This window comes from Cucurbita moschata, unplaced genomic scaffold, assembly GCF_002738365.1.
Source record: "Cucurbita moschata cultivar Rifu unplaced genomic scaffold, Cmos_1.0 Cmo_Scf00002, whole genome shotgun sequence".
NCBI lineage: Eukaryota > Viridiplantae > Streptophyta > Magnoliopsida > Cucurbitales > Cucurbitaceae > Cucurbita > Cucurbita moschata.
In genome coordinates, this window is record NW_019268518.1 from 4,185,445 (window position 1) to 4,206,244 (window position 20,800).

Sequence of the window (20,800 nt, forward strand, 5' to 3'; positions counted from 1 at the left end):
AACATGAAAACAAAAAAAAAAAAAAAAAACGAGAGAGAATTGCCAGCCCAGAGCGATCGGAGACGTTTGTACCGAAATCAAAATCAATGAAACGCAAAGATGACTAAAACATGTACAGATATGAATTGAACTTCTGAAGGTTAAATGAAGAAATCCAAACCTGAGAGAATTGAGAGTTGAATCGCAAAGAGGAATGCGGGAACCAGCGATTCACTGGAGTTTAGTATAGCTCTATTAATGGCTTGGGCCTCACTCCAACCCCTTACCTATTAGAAGATTCTCCACCCACTTTCTCTAAAAAGTGTTTATAACCCTAAAGATAGCATTACTCACTTGTAAATTCATAGTAGGATTCACTCCCAATAATCTTCAATAATCATCTACTCAAACAAAGTACACTATAAGCCTCTCATTAATCAAGACTCGACTCCTTTCTCTAGAGCCCTCGAACAAAGTACACCCTTTGTTCGACACTTTAGTCACTTTTGACTACACCTTCGAGGTCCGCAATTCTTTATTCGATATTTGAGAATTCTATTGGCATGACTGATATCATGTTAAGAATCACAACTCTCCATTTTTACTATAAGCTTTCATAGCTCTGCTTTGGAGTGAGATAATATTATTCACTTATAAAGATAATTTCCTAAATTAACTAACGTGAGACCCACTCCCAGTAATTCACAGTAAAATTTGTAATTTAAAAACAAGTTCAAAAATATTTTATAACATTTTATTACTCTAAATTTGTCTTAAAAAGTTTTAATAATATTTTTAAATATTAAATAACAATTTTTATAATCCATGACAAATTGTTAGTATTCTCAATTTTTAAGTTAAAAACTATTTTTTAAATATTTAAAAATTAAAAAGCATTTTTTAAAAAAATAAATAGACTCAGCTACAAACTATTCTCAATTTTTATTAAAAAAAAATAGTTTAAATACATCATCAACATGACAACTTGTTGAAAAATTCAGCAAAAAGTTTTAACATTTGTCTTATGATTTTTAAATATCATTAACATGCAAATAATTAGTCAAAGTAAAAGAATTAAATTTAAGAAAAAAAACAAATAAAAAAATTTATTTTAAGAACTATAAAGAAAAATATCCAAATATAAAAAGTCTAATTAATTTCATATTAGTTTTAATGTTGTTTGTTTTTAATCTTTATTAATTTCGTATTAGACTTCTTTAAATTCATTAAATGCACGTAAATTTAATTTTAAAATAATACATATTTTCTTTTTCATGCTTTTTCATAATATCTATTTTAGATAATTTCCAATTTTGACCTCTAATTTTAAGAAAATTACAAACAAACTTAAAATTAATCTTTTTATAAAAAAATATTTATGGCATAAAATATCTCACCAAAACTACTTATTTAAAAATGTGAGTTGACTAAGTAAAATTACCATACATATATACCACTCAATTTTTATTTTATTTTATATGCGTCACAAATATAAATATTTTAATAAAATAATTACCTAATTATTGGTAACCTTTGTTCTTATTTAAACGTGGAATAAAGAATAAAAATTTTAAATATTAAAAATAAACTAAAAAGTAAATTAAATTAATTAAATATATTTTTAATTACTTTATTCGAGAAAAATAGTCTCAGTGTGTGAATGTTTGGAAGGAGTTTCAGCCATTACACGATAACTTTCCATATTTTCACTTATTTACCATTTTCTTTTAATTACAAATTTAATTCATAAATTTGTAACGTTATATTTAATAAATTTTAAATTTTAAGTATAAATAGGGAAATGGTATATTCAAAATTATTTTTAAAAATAATTAATATATTAAATATAAATTATTATTTTTTATAATACTAAACATCTTTTTTAAAATAAAAAAGGTCAAATAAATAAAATTAGACGTAAATTAAAATTTTAAATATTTAGTTGCTAATTTTTTAAAGAAGGGAGGAGTTGAAATTCATTTAATATTTTATTAGTTAATTAATCCAGTTGACTTAAACCAATAGATTTCTTATTTATTTATTTTTGTTTTTATTTATTGAAGTAATTGACGGCGAGGTATATAATCAAGAGAAATGTCTTGTTCTATACACATAATTGATTTATGAAACTCGCTTGGATAAAAGACGAGTTAGCATACTTCACTCACGTGAGAGAAAAGTTGGTTTTTAGTACTGTCATAAAAAGATTAGCTATATTTGACCGTGAAAAGCCTGAGAAGAAAGCAAGATTGTTTTGAGAATCAATGGCGAAATCAGACGTCATTAGATTACCATGGATTTCGGCTTTGGTATTGATAGTGGCGTTATTAGACGGCGTCCTCGGAGGCAGCCACAGGGGTGGCAATGTAACTTACGACGAGAGATCGTTGATCATCAATGGTGAACATAAACTTCTCTTCTCTGGTTCTATTCACTATCCGCGGAGTACCCCCGACGTGAGTTTGATTTCTTTCTTTCTTCATCTGTCCTTGGCTATTTGTAACGATTCTGTCGGTTTTTTTTTAGATTTGAATTGAGTAATCATGACCGCGAAATTTTCACTTGTGTTCAAAATTTTGGTGGAAAACGTTTTTTTGTTTCCTATCGATCATCCATTTCCCGTTGTAGTGAAATAGGCGTTAGATTAGTTCAAAATTGGAAATAAAATGCGTTTGGTTGTTTATTGTTAGGTGAAGTAGACAGCGGTATTACTTCATCTATCATTCATGTTTGGTCCTCTCCATCTTTCTTCTATTTTTCATAAATGGTGTTTTGACTGATTCAGTTACGTGCCTACGAGAGATATGATTACTCATTATGTTAAAATTTATTTAATAAAAAATACAATATTTTGACATTTTTATTTTATTTTAATACGAGTCAATTCAAATAAATTGTAGTTATAGTTTTTAAATATTGCATTGCTAGGAAGCATACTGTTCAGAGAACTAAAGATGATATTCCAGTCTTTTCGAAATTATTTTAATATAATAAAAAGTAGGGATTTAAATATTTATATTTTTATTATTGAAATATTTTGGTTTGATCCGTTAATTACGTATATAAATTTATTTTAATTTGTTATATTAAATTTATATTGTGAATTAAAAAAAAAATTGTATGTATTTTCTTATAATAGCAATGGTCTATAATTGAGATGTGTATTTTAAAATTTATATTAAATATAATAAACAAAACAGAATAAAGAATAAAAATAAAGTGATTCCCGCACGCGCTGAATTTAATTCACGTGGGAACATGGCTATTCCGAGAAAATTATTCAATGGGCCTAGTTGGATCCCAGTAAGAGGGAAAATTATCCAATGGGCCTGATTAAACCCGAAAAGCCCACAACTTTTTTCACCCGTATTTCAATTTTATATTAAAATTTGTATCGAATGGCTAAAAATAAAAAAATAAAAAAAAATAAAATATATATATTTTTTTAATTTAAGGAATAGTTTTTGTTGAATTAAAGTGATGTTTTTGGTTGTTATGGCAGATGTGGCCTTCTTTGATAGCTAAAGCAAAGGCGGGTGGAATAGATGTGATACAAACCTACGTGTTCTGGAATATTCACGAACCCCAAGAAGGAACGGTAATTAAATTTCTGTAGTTACTATTTGTCAAAAAGGTGACATGGCATAAACCAAAAAATAAAAATTTTATTTTTTCCAGTATGATTTTAGTGGTGGACGCGATATAGTAAGATTCTTGAAGGAAGTTCAAGCTCAAGGATTATACGCTTGCCTAAGGATTGGACCCTTCATAGAAGCGGAATGGAATTATGGGTAAGAGTACATGGATCCCTCCTTTACAACTTTATATTCCTTTAAAAATGACTATTTCTTAGTCCTTGTCTTATCTTTTTAATGCAGTGGTTTACCATTTTGGCTACATGATATTCCGGGAATTGTTTATCGAACTGATAACGAACCATTCAAGGTATTGTTTTCTTTTTCTTTCCTGGACTATTGATATCAAAATGTAAAGTTGTTACGTTTTCATGGTCATCATGCACCTTTAATGGCAGCTTCGCATGCAAAACTTCACCACGAAGATAGTGAACATGATGAAGTCGGAAGGCTTATATGCTTCTCAAGGAGGGCCAATTATACTTTCACAGGTTCGAGCCAGTGGACAACACCACAAATGAACTTTTTTTTTTCTTTTTTTTTTTAATTCTTTTTTATTGTCACTCCTTTTAAAAAAACTCATCAATGGAGTTGCAGATCGAGAATGAATACTCGACGGTGGAAGCATCCTTTCATGAGGAAGGACCTCTTTATGTTAAATGGGCAGCAAACATGGCGGTTAGCCTTCAGACGGGTGTGCCATGGATCATGTGCAAGCAAAACGATGCACCTGACCCTGTGGTATATACGTAAAGATAATCATGAGTTATATTTTCCTTTATGTTTCTATTTTACTTAAATATTCAATCGGTAGATAAATACGTGCAATGGGTTGAAATGTGGAGAAACATTTGCTGGACCAAACTCGCCTAATAAACCATCTCTTTGGACCGAGAACTGGACTACCTAGTAAGTCTTGCACTAGTATCCAAATATTTTGCATATTTTTTTCCGTGAAAACTGGATTGATATTAATTTCTTATGAGTATTGGGTTTCAGCTATCAAGTTTTTGGAGGTGAACCGTACGTGAGATCAGCAGAGGATATTGCATTTCATGTAGCCCTTTTCATTGCGGCAAAGAATGGAGCTTTTGTCAATTATTATATGGTATTTTGATATAAATTTCTCTTAATTTTTTATTTGTTGTTAAGAACTAATTTAAAGATGGGTTTATTTTAAACAAAAAAAACCACTCTTCACTTTCTCCCAGTATCACGGAGGAACCAATTTTGGAAGATCTGCCGCTGCATATATGATTACAGGCTACTATGATCAAGCCCCTTTGGACGAATATGGTAAAAACCGTATCTTCAATAATTAGCTCATACCATTCGTATTTTTGCATTTGGAAACTGTTCACCACATCTTTTTTTGCAGGTTTAATTAGGGAACCAAAATGGAGTCATTTTAAGGAATTACATGCTGCAGTTAAGCTATGCACCAAACCCTTGCTTTATGGAACAAAATCTAACATCTCACTCGGCATTCGACAAGACGTAAGTTTATTCTGTCAATAAGATCATTCCATGCAATTAAAAGTTATTCTTGCAAATTATAAACCTATTTACTTGTAACTGCCCAAGCTCACTGCTAACAAATATTATCCTCTTCAGCGTCTTCCTTCCAAACTTCCCCTCAATGTTTTTAAAACGTGTATGTTAGGGAGAAGTTTCTACACCCGTATAAGGAAGGTGGGATCTCATATTACTCATCCATCTCTTTTGGCAGGCCTTTGTGTTCAAAACTGAGTCTGGAGAGTGTGCTGCCTTTTTGGTGAATAGGGGAGCTAAGGATGTGAGCGTTATGTTTCAGAAGGTTACATACCAGTTACCTTCGAATTCCATCAGCATCTTACCAGATTGCAAAATTGTGGCCTTCAACACTAAAAGGGTAAGGCTTAAATCAACAACTGATTTCTCTTATTCCTTATTAATTTTAACCCTTGAAATACTATTTATCAGGTAAGCGTACAATACAATACGAGAACAATGAAAGCAGTACAAAAGTTTGATTCGTCTGAAAAATGGCAAGAGTTCAAGGAAATGATACCTAGCTTTGATGAAACCACGTTAAGAGAAAACATGTTATTAGAGCAGACAAATACCACAAAAGATCGCTCAGATTATCTTTGGTACACCATGAGGTAATTTATAAGTGAAAATTCTAACGCCGATAATCAAACTGTTGTTAAAGACAACTTTTTGTAGGAAACAATCACAATCTTTATTAACAACAACCTAAAATTGATTACAAGACACTCGGTATAATACTACTGCACTTTGCTCTGGATTTCTTTGGGATGAAAACCTTACTAGGTTGAGGGGTATTTATAGTAGAGATTAAACAATTTATTCTTAAAACAACCAACAATTTATTCCTAAAATACCTGAATCAACTTTCTAAAATACCTATACAATGATTCGCGATGAATGGTGCATAATCAAACTGCAGGGTTCAACAGGATTCTCCTGACTCTCTACAAACACTTGAAGTGGGTTCTCGAGCTCATGTTCTGCATGCATTCGTCAATGGAGTTTATGCAGGCTAGTCTTGTCTTTATTTTTATGGTTGAAACTAGGAGAAACCTTATTACTGAGCATTTATCTATTAATGTTCTACAGGCTCTGCCCATGGAGCTAAAAATCAACCAAACTTCTCTCTGAATAATAATATTACATTGAGACATGGAACCAACAACATCTCGTTGCTCAGTGTGATGGTTGGGTTACCGGTACGGATGTTTTATATTTCCTTCCATAGTTTGATGCATTTTATACCATCTAAGCGAGTTCTGACAATTTCTATGTGAAGGATTCTGGAGCATATCTTGAGAGAAGAGTTCTTGGACTGCGAACAGTGAGAATTGGAGGAAAAGATTACTCTGCCCAACCTTGGGGATACAAGGTCCTTGAATTTTTTAATCTCCTAATACCACCATAATTACAAACTTGAAGCTGATTATATAAACTTAAAGCTAACTTTTTTTTTTAACAATGTGTCGAAAGGTTGGCCTATCAGGAGAGAACTCGCAAATATTTTTAGGCTCGGGGTCAGATGATACTCAATGGAGTAAGTTCGATAACTCCTCTCAGCCACTCACCTGGTATAAGGTACAAACCCATAAATAAATAATTTGTAATGGTCCAAGTCCATCATTAGCAGATATCGTCCTCTTTGAAATAAGATAAATGACATCGATTGGGGAGGGAAACATGTGCTACCGAGGACGCTGGGCCTCGAGGAGTGAATGGTGAGATCCTGCACCTGTTGGGGAGGAGAATGAAACATTCTTACCCATAAGAGTGTAGAAACTTCTCCCTAGCAGACGCGTTTTAAAATTCTTGAGGGAAAGACCCGAAGAAAAAAAATCTAAAGAGGACAATATCCGCTAGTGGTTGGCTTGACAACAACTATCTTTCTCCTACTATTTAAGAACTGACCTCTGTCGCATTCTAAATTCATTGTCCAATTGACAGACTCAGTTTGATGCACCTCCGGGTGATGACCCTATCGCCCTGAACCTTGGCTCCATGGGGAAGGGTGCAGTTTGGGTTAACGGCTGGGGCATTGGCCGATACTGGGTCTCCTTCCTCACCGGAAAAGGGGAGCCTTCACAGAAATGGTACACAATTTATTCAGACCTTAGTATCTGGTGCTATTATATCATATCTTAATACAATTCTTTCTGTTGTTTCAATCCAGGTATCATGTACCACGTTCCTTCCTCAAGCCAACAGGAAACCTGTTGGTTATCTTTGAAGAAGAAACAGGAAACCCGGTTGGGATTACTCTGGATGCTGTTTCCATTACCAAAACTTAACTTTGTTGGTCAATGCTCAATGCACGTAGTGATGGAAGAAGCCTTCCATGAAGCAGATGACAAGATAATCCAAAGAGAACTTTCAAATAGATCATTAGCTTTAGCAAAAACTCCAAGACCACAGCCCATTTCTTTCTTTTATGAGTCCTAGGAACAATTGTGCAATGCTTCCATTAGTAATTGGTTCATGTCAATTGTCCAACAATGTAATTCAAGCCAAAGTTCTCTCGCTAGAAAATCAATCTTTTTTGCTACTAAATTTTCCTATCATATTCATGCTACATACCTCCACAATAGTATGATATTGTCCACTTTGAACATTTACTCATAAACCCATGATCAACCTCTTAATTAGCCGATGTGAGACTCCTTTCCCAACAATCCTCCTCTTGAACAAAGTACACCATAAAACCTTCCTCGAATAGTCTCCCCTAAATCAAGGCTCTACTCCTTCTCTGGAGATCTCGAACAAATTACACTTGAGTCACTTTTGACTGTATCTTTAAAGCTCACAACTTCTTTGTTCGACATTTAAGGATTCTATGGACATGACTCTGATATCATGTTAGGAATCACGGATTTCCACAACAGTATGATATTGTCTACTTTGAACATAAGCTTTCATGGCTTTGCTTTTGGTTTCCCCAAAATACCTCATACAAATGGAGATATATTCCTTACTTATAAACCCATGATCATTCCCTTAATTAGCCAATGCGCGACTCCTTCCCAACAATCCTCCCCTAAAATAAAGTACACCATAGAGCCTCCCATGAGGCCTATGGAGCCCTCGAACAGTCTCCTCTTAATCGAGGCTCAACTCATTCTTTGGAGCCTTTGAACAAAGTACACCCTTTATTTGACACTTGAGTCACTCTTGACTACACCTTCGAGGCTCACAACTTCTTTGTTCAACATTTGAGGATTCTATTGACATGGCTAAGTTAAAAGCATGGTTCTGATACCATGTTAGGAATCACGGACCTCCACAATGGTATGATATTATCCACTTTGAGCATAATCTCTCATAGCTTTGCAAGGTTTCCCCAAAATGTCTCATACCAATGGAGATGTATTCCTTACTTATAAACTCGTGATCATTTCCTTAATTAGCTAATGTGTGACTCATTCCCAACCATCCTCAACAACTTAGTGGAAGGCAACATGTCTATCAAGTCAGCTTAAAAATATTACACCAACATGAGGATCACATTGGCAGAAGAATCAACATATACACACAAATGAAGCTCGTACAAATCCTAAATAAATCTCATTCCCAACCGTGTTCTTCAGTCTATGGCGAAAAATAGAGAGTATGCGTGATTAAAACTGCTGAAAAAGAGATAACTAGAAGTTTAATCGATGTCCAACCTTTTCTCATAAAGACGTGCTGAGACAAGGCTAGCAAATGTCTCAGGTTTCATGTCCCTCTCTTCTCGAAGCTGGTGTAGTTTGTGCTGATAGACAAGCCGTTGATACCTTCATTTCAAATGCAGAAGGAGTTAAGCAATGGAAAATTAACCAAACCGAAAAGAATCAACCACAGGAACATACAGTGTCTGAGCATCGGTACCGAGGCTCGAAAGGCCAAGAAATATCTAATCATGAATCCGTTAAATTTTCTGCAAATCTGTGGCAATTGTCTGAAGCTGAACTCCAAGCCTACGATCGCTAGCAATGGCAAAACAATTCTTCCTCACCATCGCAACTACGGCACTTCCATTATACTCAAAGATCTACAAAAAACAATTTAATACCACAATGTCTAAATTCCAATAGAATGGCAGTAATGCTCCTGAAGAGAAACGCACCGGTATTAGGTCCGCTACTCGAGCTTTCCTGGAACAAAGTATGAGAATCTTTGTGACATGAGAACAAAAAAAAAACAAGAGAGAATCGTCAGCCCAGAGCGATCGGAAACGTTTGTACCGAAATCAAAATCAATGAAACGCAAAGAGGACTAAAACATGTAGAGATATGAATTGAAGTTGTGAAGATTGAAGGAAGAAATCCAAACCTGAGAGAAGGGAGAGTTGAATCGCAAGGAGAAATGCGGGAACCAGCGACTCTGTGGATTTTAGTATCTCTATTAATGGCTTGGGCCTCACTCCAATAAATTGGGCTGCCCAATGATAAGTAGATTTCTAGTCTTTGAATTTTCTCTTATTTAATTTTTAATATAAACACTTTTAATATTTGTACCCATAAAAAATGACGTGGCAGTTTAATTTCTTAATTATATTATATTGATTTGACAAAAATATTAATATCTTTTCTCGGTGGCGACTTCTTGCAACGTGAGAACACGACTTGCTAAAATAGACGAACCCCACGATCATCGACATCAGAAACACAATCCACCAGTGCTTCTCCGATAGCTACGTATATGCATATTCTGATACTAATAATGAAGTTAGCTATAAAGTATTTTTATTAAAAAATAATAATCGAAAATAGCATGATTTTACGTGTTTTTTTTTTTTTTTTTGTAATTTTATGTCTAAAGTAGGGAAATGATGATATATGCAAATTTATTTTAAAAATATTTGATATATTAAATACAAATTATTTTTAATAATACTAAACTTCTTTTTAAAAATTTTTAAAAATGATTCATTAAATAATAAAAAATTACATCTACATAAAATTTAAATTTTAAATATTTAGTAGATAATTTTTAAAAAGGAGAAGTAAAGTTGCAATTTAATATAATACTTTATTAGTTAATTAATTCAAGTTGGAACTATTCCTGAACAGCCAACCATAGCACTGTAAAAATAGAATAAGTTTTATGAATAGTCATTTGTTCCTCCTAAAAAGATCTATTAAATTTATTGAGTTGTTCCAACGAATCAAACCCCCTAGTTATTAAAGGAATTTCTTGTCCGCTCTCTCTAAAATACTCATTTGGACGAGGGCTTCCACAAACCAGTGAATTTCGTATCTCTTTTTTATTTATCTAAAATAATTGATAGTCAATTATGAAGCATTGTATATAATCAAGAAACGTCTCATGTATTTCTCTCAGGTGAGAGAAAAGTGACATAAAAAGGTAGCCGTATTTGACACGAAAAGCTTCGGAAGAAAGCAAATTAATGGCGAAACTAGAGTCCCGCGTCATTAGAGTACTGTGGATTTCAACTTTGGTATTGATAGCAGTGTTATTCGACGGTGTCCTTGGAGGCAACCGCAGCAGTGGCAACGTAACTTACGATGGAAGATCGTTGATCATTAATGGCGAACACAAACTTCTCTTCTCTGGTTCTATTCACTATCCGCGGAGTACTCCCGAAGTGAGTTTGATTTCATTCTTTCTTTCTTCATCCATCCTCGATCTTCTGTGATGATTCTTCTAGTTTTTGTTTTTGGTTTGAATTAAGTAATCACGACAGATGAATGAATTTTCACTGTGTTTAAAATTTTGGTGGAGAGCGTTTTTTGATTCCTATCGATCATCCATTCCACATGACAGTGAAATAGGAATTTTTTTTTTTGAATTAAGGTGATGTTTTTGGTTGTTACGTAGATGTGGCCTTCTTTGATAGCAAAAGCAAAGGCAGGTGGACTAGATGTGATAGAAACTTACGTGTTCTGGAACATTCACGAACCCCAACAAGGAACGGTAACTCAATTTCTGTAGTTTCTATTTGTCGAAAAGGTGACATTGCATGAACCAAAAAAATAAAAATCCTTTTTTTTTTTTCAGTATGATTTTAGTGGTGGACGCGATATAGTAAGATTTTTAAAAGAAGTACAAGCACAAAGATTATACGCTTGCCTAAGAATTGGACCCTTCATCGAAGCGGAATGGAATTATGGGTAAGAACATGTGGAACATTCCTTTAAAAAATGATCATTTCTTAGTCTTTGTCTTAATTTCTAATGCAGTGGTCTACCATTTTGGCTACATGATATTCCGGGAATTGTTTATCGATCTGATAACGAACCATTCAAAGTATTGTTTTCTTTTTCTTTATTGAAAAATGGAGCTTGTTGTTATTCAATATATTACATATTTATATATAATAGAAGGCGTCAACAAAGTTATATATATAGTAAACTAAAATGATTTCAATATGTAATTTCTCTATTATTATATATAAATGAAGTTATCAATATAAATCTTTAGCCAATATTCCTCATTGCATTTTCTCTCTCATGTTTTTTATGTTCATCTAGATCGAGTGTGTGCGTTGTTGTGCGATTCTAGTCTAGATCGAGTGTGTGCGTTATTGTGCGATCCTAACACACGTTACACCGTGTTGGATCTAACTCACGATCGAAATATGTCAAAACAAACAATGAAGGACAGGGAGAGAACTTTTAAATAGAGGGACCTTAATTACTTATGTTTTTCAATTCTTAGCACACATCTCTAACGAATATTTACAATGGAAAAGCACTAATTAATTTCTTAAATTTTTTTTCTCAATGTAAATTAGTAACTCATTCTATTAAATTTGACCATTCTTAAAGATATTCATAAGTTAGTAACTTATTCTATTAAGTTTAACAGGTTCGCATGCAAAACTTCACCACGAAGATAGTGAACATGATGAAGTCGGAAGGCTTATATGCTTCTCAGGGAGGGCCTATTATACTTTCACAGGTTCGAGCCCAGTGGGCAACACCACCAATGAACCTTTTTTTTTATATTCGTTTTTCATGTCACTTCTTTAAGAAAACTCATCAATGGAATTGCAGATTGAGAATGAATACTCGATGGTGGAGAAATTCTTTAATGAGAAAGGACCTCCTTATGTTAAATGGGCAGCAAACATGGCGGTTAGCCTTCAAACCGGTGTGCCATGGATCATGTGCAAGCAAAACGATGCACCTAACCCTACGGTATATACGTAAACATAATCATATGACTTATATTGTTAAGGATTATTGGAAGTGAGTCCCACGTTGGTTAGTTTAGTGGAAGATCATAGGTTTATAAATGAGGAATACTATCTTCATTGGTGCGAGGTCTTTTGGGGAAGCCCAAAGCAAAGCAATGAGAGCTTATGCTCAAAGTAGACAATATCATACCAATGTGGAGATACGTGATTCCTAACATATATTTTCTTTTCTATTTCCATTTTACTTAAATATTCAATTGGTAGATAAATACGTGCAATGGGTTGAAATGTGGAGAAACATTCACTGGACCAAACTCGCCTAATAAGCCATCTATTTGGACCGAGAACTATTCTACCTAGTATGTCTTGCGCTTGCTTTGTATCCAAATATTTTGCATATCATGAAAACCAGATTGATATTAATTTCTAATGAGGGTTGGGTTACAGCTATCAAGTTTATGGGGGCGAACCGTACATAAGATCAGCAGAGGATATTGCATTTCATGTAGCCTTTTTCATTGCTGCAAAGAAGGGGGCTTTTGTCAATTATTATATGGTATTTTGATTTAACTCTCTCTCAATTTTTTATTTGTTGTTATGAACTTATTTAAAGATGTGATTATTGTAAACCAAAAACCACGGTTCACTTTCTCCCAGTATCATGGAGGAACCAATTTTGGAAGATCTGCCGGTGCATATATGATTACAGGCTACTATGATCAAGCCCCTCTGGACGAATATGGTAAAAACCGTATTTTCAATAAATTCGCTCATATCATTCATATTTTTGCATTAGCTGGAAACTGTTCGCCACATTTTTTTTTTTTTTTTGTAGGTTTCATTAGGGAACCAAAATGGAGTCATCTTAAGGAATTGCATGCTGCAGTTAAGCTATGCACCAAACCCTTGCTTTATGGAACAAAATCCAACATCTCACTCGGCATTCGACAAGACGTAAGTTTATTCAAACCCACCACTAGTAGTTCCAGACTTTTTCTCAATTTTTAAAACGTGTTTACTAGTGAGAGGTTTCCACACCCATATAAGGAATGTTTTGTTCTTCTATCCAACCAATGTGGGATCTCACAATCCACCCCTTGGAGACCTAGTGTCCTCACTGGCACATCGCCTAGTGCCGGGCTCTTATACCATTTGTAACTGTCCAAGCCAACGCTAGTAGATATTGTCCGCTTCGACATTTTTCTTCCAAAATTTCCCTTAATGTTTTAAAAACGTGTATGTTAGGGAGAGGTTTTATACCCATATAAAGAATGTGGGATCTCATATTATCCTCTTCGAACTTTCCCTTCCAGACTTCCCCTTAAGGTTTTAACACGTGTCTACTAGGGAGAAATTTATACACCCGTATAAGGAATGTTTCGTTCTTCTATCCAACCAATGTGAGATCTCTCAATCCAGCTCCCTTGGAATCCCAGCGTCCTCGCTGACACATCGTCTAGTGTCTGGCTCTTATACCATTTGTAACCACCCAAGCCCACGTTAGCAAATATTATCCGCTTCGACATTTTTCTTCCAGATTTTCCTTTAATGTTTTAAAAACGTGTATGTTAGGGAGAAGTTTTTATACCCATATAAAGAATGTGGGATCTCACATTACTCATCCATCTGTTTTGGCAGGTCTATGTGTTCAAAACTAAGTCTAGAGAATGTGCTGCCTTTTTGGTGAATAGGGGAGTTAAGGACGTGAGTGTTCTGTTTCAGAACGTTACATACAAGTTACCTTCATATTCCATCAGCATCTTACCAGATTGCAAAACTGTGGCCTTCAACACCAAAAAGGTAAGCCTTAAACCAACAACTTGTTTCTCTTATTCCTCATTAATTTTAACCCTTGAAATACTATTCATTAGGTAAGCGTACACTACAATACAAGAACAATGAAGGTCGTACAAAAGTTTAATTCGCCTGAAAAATGGCAAGAGTTCAACGAACTGATACCTAGCTTTGATCAAACCACGTTAAGAGAAAATAAGTTATTAGAGCAAACGGGTATCACCAAAGACAGCACAGATTATCTTTGGTACACTATGAGGTAAATTATAAGTGGAAATTCTACCGCTCATAATCAAACTATTGTTGAACACAACTGAAAACACTCGTACCTTTTATTAACACCAATTGATAGAAAAATGGGCTCATAATAATTATTGGGTTTGACCTTCACCTGCAGGGTTGAACAGGATTCTCCTGACTCTCAACAAACACTTGAAGTGGGTTCTCGAGCTCATGTTTTGCATGCATTCGTCAATGGAATTTATGCAGGCGAGTCTTGTCTTTATTTTTATGGTTGAAACTCGAAGAGACCGTATTACCTAACATTTATCTATTAATGTTTTACAGGCTCCGCCCATGGAGCTAAAAATGAATTGAGCTTCTATATGAATAATAATATTACATTGAGACATGGAACCAACAACATCTCATTGCTCAGTGTAACAGTCGGGTTATCGGTACGGATATTTTATCTTTCCTTCCATAGTTTGATGCATTTGATACCATCTGAGTGAGTTCTTATGTGAAGGGTTCTGGAGCATATCTTGAAAGAAGAGTTCTTGGACTACGAAGAGTGAAAATTGGAGGCAAAGATTACTCTATGCAACCTTGGGGATACAAGGTCCTTGAATGTTCTAATCTCCTAATACCAACATAAATATAAACTTAAAGCTAACATTTTTTTAACAATGTGTCAAAAGGTTGGCCTATCCGGAGAGAACTCACAAATATTTTTAGGCTTGGGGTCAAATGATACTCAATGGAGTAAGTTAGATAACTTGTCTCAGCCCCTCGCATGGTATAAGGTACTAACCCATAAATAATTTGTAACCGCCCATTCCACCATTAGTAGATATTGTCCTCTTTGGAAATAAACAAAGAGAATGACATTCTTGACAAGAGCTGTCCTCTTTGGAAATAGACGAAGAGAATGACATTCTTTACAAGAGTATGGAAATCTCTTCCTAGCAGACATGTGTTAAAAACTTTGAGAGAAGTTCTAAATGGAAAGTTCAAAGATGACAATATCTACTAGTGGTGAGCTAGCTTTTCTGTTTCACCATTTTAAATTCATTGCTAATTGACAGACACGATTCGATGCACCTCCGGGCGATGACCCTATCGCCCTGAACCTTGGTTCCATGGGGAAAGGTGCAGTTTGGGTTAATGGCTGGGGCATTGGCCGGTACTGGGTCTCCTTCCTCACCAGAAAAGGGGAGCCTTCACAGAAATGGTACACAGTTTATTAAGACCTTAGTCTCTGGTGTTATTATATCATATCTTTAATACAATTATTTGTGTTGTTTCAATCCAGGTATCATGTACCACGTTCCTTCCTCAAGCCAACCGGAAACCTGTTGGTTATCTTTGAAGAAGAAATAGGAAACCCAGTCGAGATCACTCTCGATGTTGTTTCCATTACCAAAACTCTGTTCGTCGATGCTCAATGCACGTAGTGATGGAACAAGCCTTTACTATCGTATTAATGTAAATAATGACAGACCTTCACAATAATATGATATTGTTCATTTAAACATAAACTCTCAGTAAAGTCTATGATCAACCCCTTAATTAGCATATGTGAGACTCGTTCGTTTAAACATAAACTCTCAGTAAAGTCTATGATCAACCCCTTAATTAACAAATGTGAGACTCCTTTCCCAACAATGCTCCCAACGAATAAAGTACACTATAGAACCTTCCCTAAGGCCTATAGAGCCCTCGAACAGTCTCCCCTTAATCGAGACTCAACTCATTCTTTGGAGCCTTCGAACAAAGTACACCCTTTATTTGACACTTGAGTCACTTTTGACTACACCTTCGAGGCTCACAACTTCTTTGTTCAACATTTAAGGATTCTATTGACATGGCTAAGTTAAAAGCATGGTTCTAATACCATGTTGGGAATCACAGACGTCCACAATGGTATGATATTATCCACTTTGAGCATAATCTCTCATAACTTTGCAAGGTTTCCCCAAAATGTCTCATACCAATTAACTCCCAAAATGTCTCATACCAATGGAGATGTATTCCTTACTTATAAACTCATGATTGTTTCCTTAATTAGCCAATGTGTGACTCATTCCCAACAATCCTCCCCAAAATGTCTCATACCAATTAACTCCCAAAATGTCTCATACCAATGGAGATGTATTCCTTACTTATAAACTCATGACTGTTTCCTTAATTAGCCAATGTGTGACTCATTCCCAACAATCCTCAACACCTTAGTGTAAGACAACATGTCTATCAAGTCAGCTTAAAATATTACACCAACATGAGGATCACATTGGTAGAAGAATCAACATATACACACAAATGAAGCTCGTACAAATCCTAAATAAATCTCATTCCCAACCGTGTTCTTCAGTCTATGGCGAAAAATAAAGAGTATGCGTGATTAAAACTGCTGAAAAAGAGATAACTAGAAGTTTAATCGATGTCCAACCTTTTCTCATGAAGACGTGCTGAGACAAGGCTAGCAAATGTCTCAGGTTTCATGTCCCTCTCTTCACGAAGCTGGTATAGTTTGTGCTGGTAGACAAGCCATTGATACCTTCATTTCAAGCGAAAAGGAGTTAAGCAACGGAAAATTAACCAAACCGAAAAGAATCAACCACAGGAACATACAGTGTTTGAGCATCGGTACCGAAGCCCGAAAGGCCAAGAAATAGCTAATCATGAGTCCGATAAATTTTCTGGAAATCTGTGGCAATTGTCTGTGTTAGTAACAGAAAAAGAAAACTTGAAACATCAGAAGAATTGGAGAAATCTCTCCTCCTATTCTGAAACTGGCTATTATATAGCATTACACAATCAATTCTGATATTACTAAATGAGGTATTCTGAAACTGGCTATTATATAGCATTACACTATCCGAATATGACTAAATCAAATCTAATTCAACTAACTAAATCAAATCTAATTTAAATAACTAAATCAAATCTAATTTAAATAACTCAATCAAATCTAATAAAAAACAATTTAATACCACAATGTCTGAACTACATCAAGCTAAAAATTCCAAAAGAATGGCAGTAATGCTACTGAAGAGAAACGCACCGGTATTAGGTCCGCTACTCGAGCTTTCCTGGAACAAAGTATGAGAATCTTAATCTTTGTGACATGAGAACAAGAAAAAACAAGAGAGAATCGTCAGCTCAGAGCGATCGGAAACGTTTGTACCGAAATCAAATCAATGAAACGCAAGGAGGACTAAAACATGTAGAGATATGTATTGAAGTTGTGAAGATTGAAGGAAGAAATCCGAACCTGAGAGAAGAGAGAGTTGAATCGCAAGGAGGACTAAAACATGTAGAGATATGTATTGAAGTTGTGAAGATTGAAGGAAGAAATCCGAACCTGAGAGAAGAGAGAGTTGAATCGCAAGGAGGACTAAAACATGTAGAGATATGTATTGAAGTTGTGAAGATTGAAGGAAGAAATCCGAACCTGAGAGAAGAGAGAGTTGAATCGCAAGGAGGACTAAAACATGTAGAGATATGTATTGAAGTTGTGAAGATTGAAGGAAGAAATCCGCACCTGAGAGAAGAGAGAGTTGAATCGCAAGGAGAAATGCGGGAAGCAGCGACTCAGTGGATTGTAGTACAGCTCTATTAATGGCTTGGGCCTCACTCCAACAACCCCTTCTCCCCCTTTCTTAAGTTTTGTAGTACAGCTCTATTAATGGCTTGGGCCTCACTCCAACAACCCCTTCTCCCCCTTTCTTAAGTTTTTTATTTTCTAAATTTTAAATTATACAAAATCCCAATAAATTGGGCTACCAATGATAAAGTAGATTTCTAGTCTTTGAATTTTCCCTTATTTAATTTTTAATATAAACACTTTTAATATAATGACGTGGCAGTTTAATTTCTTAATTATATTATATTGATTTGACAAAAATATTAATATCATTTTTTGGAGGCGACTTCTTGCGACTTGAAGACACGACCTGCTAAAATAGATGAACCTCATGATCATCTACATCAGACACACACTCCACCAGTGTGTCTATAGTAGTTAACGTGTATGCATATCATGATTCTAATAATGTTTGCTTAGTTATTTCGATTAATTTTTACATTTTTTTATTTTATATTTTGTAATAATATTAAAGAGACTGGTTATATATAAAAAAAAAAATTATTACTTTAACAAACAGTTTTATTATTTATGTCTTTTATTGATGATTTTTAGATATCATTAACATGCAATAATTAAGAAAAAAAAATAATTAATTTAAGAACTATAAAGAAAAGTAGAATTTGCCTCTAAATATAAAAAGTCTAATTAACGCAATTTGAATAAAACTTGCAAAACTCATAAATTTCAATTAATTTTAATGTTGTTTATTTTTAATCATTAATTTCATATTAGACTTCTTTAAATTCATTAAATGCACGTAATATTATTTTTATTCGCTATGTTTTAAATAAAAGTTTATCAAAATTAGCGATAGTTATTCAAATTTAATGTAAATGTTACGTTAGTTTCAAAGTTTTGATGTAATTTAAAGTAAATACATGTACTTGTTCATAAAATCTTTTTAAACTTTTTTTTTAATTTGATCATAATTTTAAGAAAATTACAAACAAATTTTGTCACATTTTCTAAAAATATTTATTTTTATAATAAATATTTATTAAGATACCAAAATTAACTGTCAGATTTCATCTGTTGGAGAGTAAAACAAAACATTTTTTTATAAGGGTCTGAAAACCTCTAAAAAAAAACTAATTTTAAAAATCTGGAGCGAAAATCTGAAAAAAAAGAAATCCAAAGAATACAATACCTATTAACGATGCGACTGTAAACCTGAACTGTATTAAAAAAAACATTTATCCTTATTTAGAATTTGGAAAATGTAAGCTAAAAATGGAATTTAATTGAAGATTTCCTAATTTGGCTGACATTTATTAGGCAGCCAGCAAAAATAAGCCATGATATACCAAATTACCTCTATATCTTCAATTATTTATTAACAAAAAAAACACAAATAAACAAAATTTAAAGATAAGAAATGGTTATTAATTTTTTTAAATAATTTTTAAGTTGGTTCTTAATATTTTTAAATTATTAAATTTATCTGATGAGTCATTTAATTATTATTTTATTTAAAATATGTGGACATACGTGTTATATTTTATGTGATGAGATATGAAAATAAATTTAAATATCTTAATAAAATAATAATTTAACTATACGTCAATTTTGTGAAATGTGAAAATAATTAAATGAGAATTTTAAATTAAACATATTTTAAATTATTTATTTTATTATCGGAGGAAATAGTCTCACATGCATGAATATTTGGAAGTCGACTGGTCTCTTTCATGTGATTCAATGGACGTTTCAACTATCGAATTTGATAACTTTCTTCCCATTATCTTTTAATTATAATTTTAATCCATAAATTTATAATTTTACATTTTTTTTCTTTTTTTTTTTTTTTGTAATTTTATGTTTAAAATACGGAAAGGATATATGCAAATTTATTTTAAAAATATTTGATATATTAAATATAAATTTTTTTAATAATACGAAACTTCTTTTTAAAAATTTTTAAAAATGATTCAATAAATAATAAAAAATTCCATCTACATAAAATTTAAATTTTAAATATTTTAAATATTTAGTAGATAATTTTTAAAAGAGAGAAGTAAAGTTGTAATTTAATATAATACTTTATTAGTTAATTAATTCAAGTTGGAACTGGTTGGTGAACAGCCAACCGATCCCACTGTAAAAATAGGATAAGTGTTATCCATAGTTATTTGTTCCTCCTAAAAAGTTCTATTAAATTCATTGAGTTGTTCTAAATAATCAAACGATGAGTTATTAATGAAATTTCTTGTCCGCTCTCTATAAAATACTCATTTGGACGAGGGCTTCTGCAAATAAGTGAATTTCTTATTTTTTTTTATTAATTTAAAATAATTGATAGTTAATTATGAAGCATTGTATATAATCCAGACACGTTTCATGTATTTCATTTAGGTGAGAGAAAAGTGACATAAAAAGGTAGGCATATTTGGCAGGAAAAGCTTTGGAAGAAAGCAAGGTTGTTCTGAAAATCAATGACGAAACCAGAATCCGGCGTCATTAGATTACTATGGATTTTAGCTTTGATATTGATAGCGGCGTTATTCGATGGCGTCCTTGGAGGCAACCGCAGCAGTGGCAACGTAACTTACGACGGAAGATCGTTGATCATTAATGGCGAACACAAACTTCTCTTCTCTGGTTCTATTCACTATCCGCGGAGTACTCCCGAAGTGAGTTTGATTTCATTCTTTCTTTCTTCATCCGTCCTCGATCTTCTGTGATGATTCTTCTAGTTTTTGTTTCTGGTTTGAATTAAGTAATCACGACAGATGAATGAATTTTCACTTTGTTTAAAATTTTGGTGGAAAACGTTTTTTGCTATCGATCATCCATTCCACATGACAGTGAAATAGGATTTTTTTTTTTTTTTTTTTTTTTTTTTTTTTTTTTTTT

The 20,800-nt window shown here is 33.4% G+C and overlaps 5 protein-coding genes across 5 annotated transcripts in view; 3 read left to right on the top strand and 2 right to left on the bottom strand.

Moving 5' to 3' along the window:
- LOC111457011 (proteasome subunit beta type-3-A-like) overlaps positions 1–17,917 on the bottom strand; it is a 32,140-nt gene extending 14,223 nt beyond the window's left edge. The window contains exon 1 of the mRNA XM_023099130.1: positions 17,843–17,917. The gene's annotated coding sequence lies outside the window, so the exon portion shown is untranslated. The remainder of the gene's footprint in view (positions 1–17,842) is intronic.
- On the top strand, positions 2,109–7,694 carry LOC111456991 (beta-galactosidase 16-like). Its single transcript, XM_023099087.1, has 19 exons — positions 2,109–2,435; positions 3,482–3,577; positions 3,658–3,770; positions 3,858–3,924; positions 4,013–4,105; positions 4,212–4,355; positions 4,429–4,523; positions 4,614–4,722; positions 4,826–4,910; positions 4,993–5,111; positions 5,344–5,505; positions 5,577–5,758; positions 6,067–6,158; positions 6,237–6,346; positions 6,427–6,519; positions 6,621–6,725; positions 7,092–7,237; positions 7,318–7,457; positions 7,566–7,694. The coding sequence occupies exons 1-18, from the start codon at positions 2,244–2,246 to the stop codon at positions 7,433–7,435; spliced, it is 2,121 nt and encodes a 706-aa protein (XP_022954855.1). The 5' UTR covers positions 2,109–2,243; the 3' UTR covers positions 7,436–7,457; positions 7,566–7,694.
- LOC111456983 (beta-galactosidase 16-like) lies at positions 10,531–15,824 on the top strand. The gene is made up of 18 exons (XM_023099075.1): positions 10,531–10,728; positions 10,962–11,057; positions 11,142–11,254; positions 11,324–11,390; positions 11,952–12,044; positions 12,140–12,283; positions 12,547–12,641; positions 12,730–12,838; positions 12,940–13,024; positions 13,118–13,236; positions 13,921–14,082; positions 14,154–14,335; positions 14,474–14,565; positions 14,644–14,753; positions 14,825–14,917; positions 14,997–15,101; positions 15,384–15,529; positions 15,611–15,824. The coding sequence occupies exons 1-18, from the start codon at positions 10,531–10,533 to the stop codon at positions 15,750–15,752; spliced, it is 2,151 nt and encodes a 716-aa protein (XP_022954843.1). The 3' UTR covers positions 15,753–15,824.
- On the bottom strand, positions 16,503–18,277 carry LOC111460584. The gene is made up of 5 exons (XM_023103766.1): positions 18,273–18,277; positions 17,573–17,752; positions 17,363–17,390; positions 16,930–17,005; positions 16,503–16,855 (listed from the first exon to the last, which is right to left on the bottom strand). The coding sequence occupies exons 1-5, from the start codon at positions 18,275–18,277 to the stop codon at positions 16,797–16,799; spliced, it is 348 nt and encodes a 115-aa protein (XP_022959534.1). The 3' UTR covers positions 16,503–16,796.
- A 1,871-nt stretch (positions 18,278–20,148) lies between these two features.
- LOC111456974 (beta-galactosidase 16-like) overlaps positions 20,149–20,800 on the top strand; it is a 5,965-nt gene continuing 5,313 nt past the window's right edge. The window contains exons 1-2 of the mRNA XM_023099063.1: positions 20,149–20,203; positions 20,300–20,577. Of these exons, the coding sequence (XP_022954831.1) occupies positions 20,380–20,577 (198 nt within the window). The 5' untranslated portion in view covers positions 20,149–20,203; positions 20,300–20,379. The remainder of the gene's footprint in view (positions 20,204–20,299; positions 20,578–20,800) is intronic.

Coding starts and splice junctions, on each gene's coding strand:
- LOC111460584 (XM_023103766.1), bottom strand. Junction 17,391..17,572: donor TCAACTCTCTCTTCTCTCAG/GTTCGGATTTCT, acceptor ACTTTGTTCCAG/GAAAGCTCGAGTAGCGGACC. Junction 16,856..16,929: donor GGTACCGATGCTCAAACACT/GTATGTTCCTGT, acceptor CTTGAAATGAAG/GTATCAATGGCTTGTCTACC.
- LOC111456991 (XM_023099087.1), top strand. CDS start 2,244: ATGGCGAAATCAGACGTCATTAGATTACCATGGATTTCGGCTTTGGTA. Junction 2,436..3,481: donor ATCCGCGGAGTACCCCCGAC/GTGAGTTTGATT, acceptor TTGTTATGGCAG/ATGTGGCCTTCTTTGATAGC. Junction 6,159..6,236: donor CGTCAATGGAGTTTATGCAG/GCTAGTCTTGTC, acceptor AATGTTCTACAG/GCTCTGCCCATGGAGCTAAA.
- LOC111456983 (XM_023099075.1), top strand. CDS start 10,531: ATGGCGAAACTAGAGTCCCGCGTCATTAGAGTACTGTGGATTTCAACT. Junction 11,058..11,141: donor ACGAACCCCAACAAGGAACG/GTAACTCAATTT, acceptor TTTTTTTTTCAG/TATGATTTTAGTGGTGGACG. Junction 14,336..14,473: donor TATCTTTGGTACACTATGAG/GTAAATTATAAG, acceptor CTTCACCTGCAG/GGTTGAACAGGATTCTCCTG.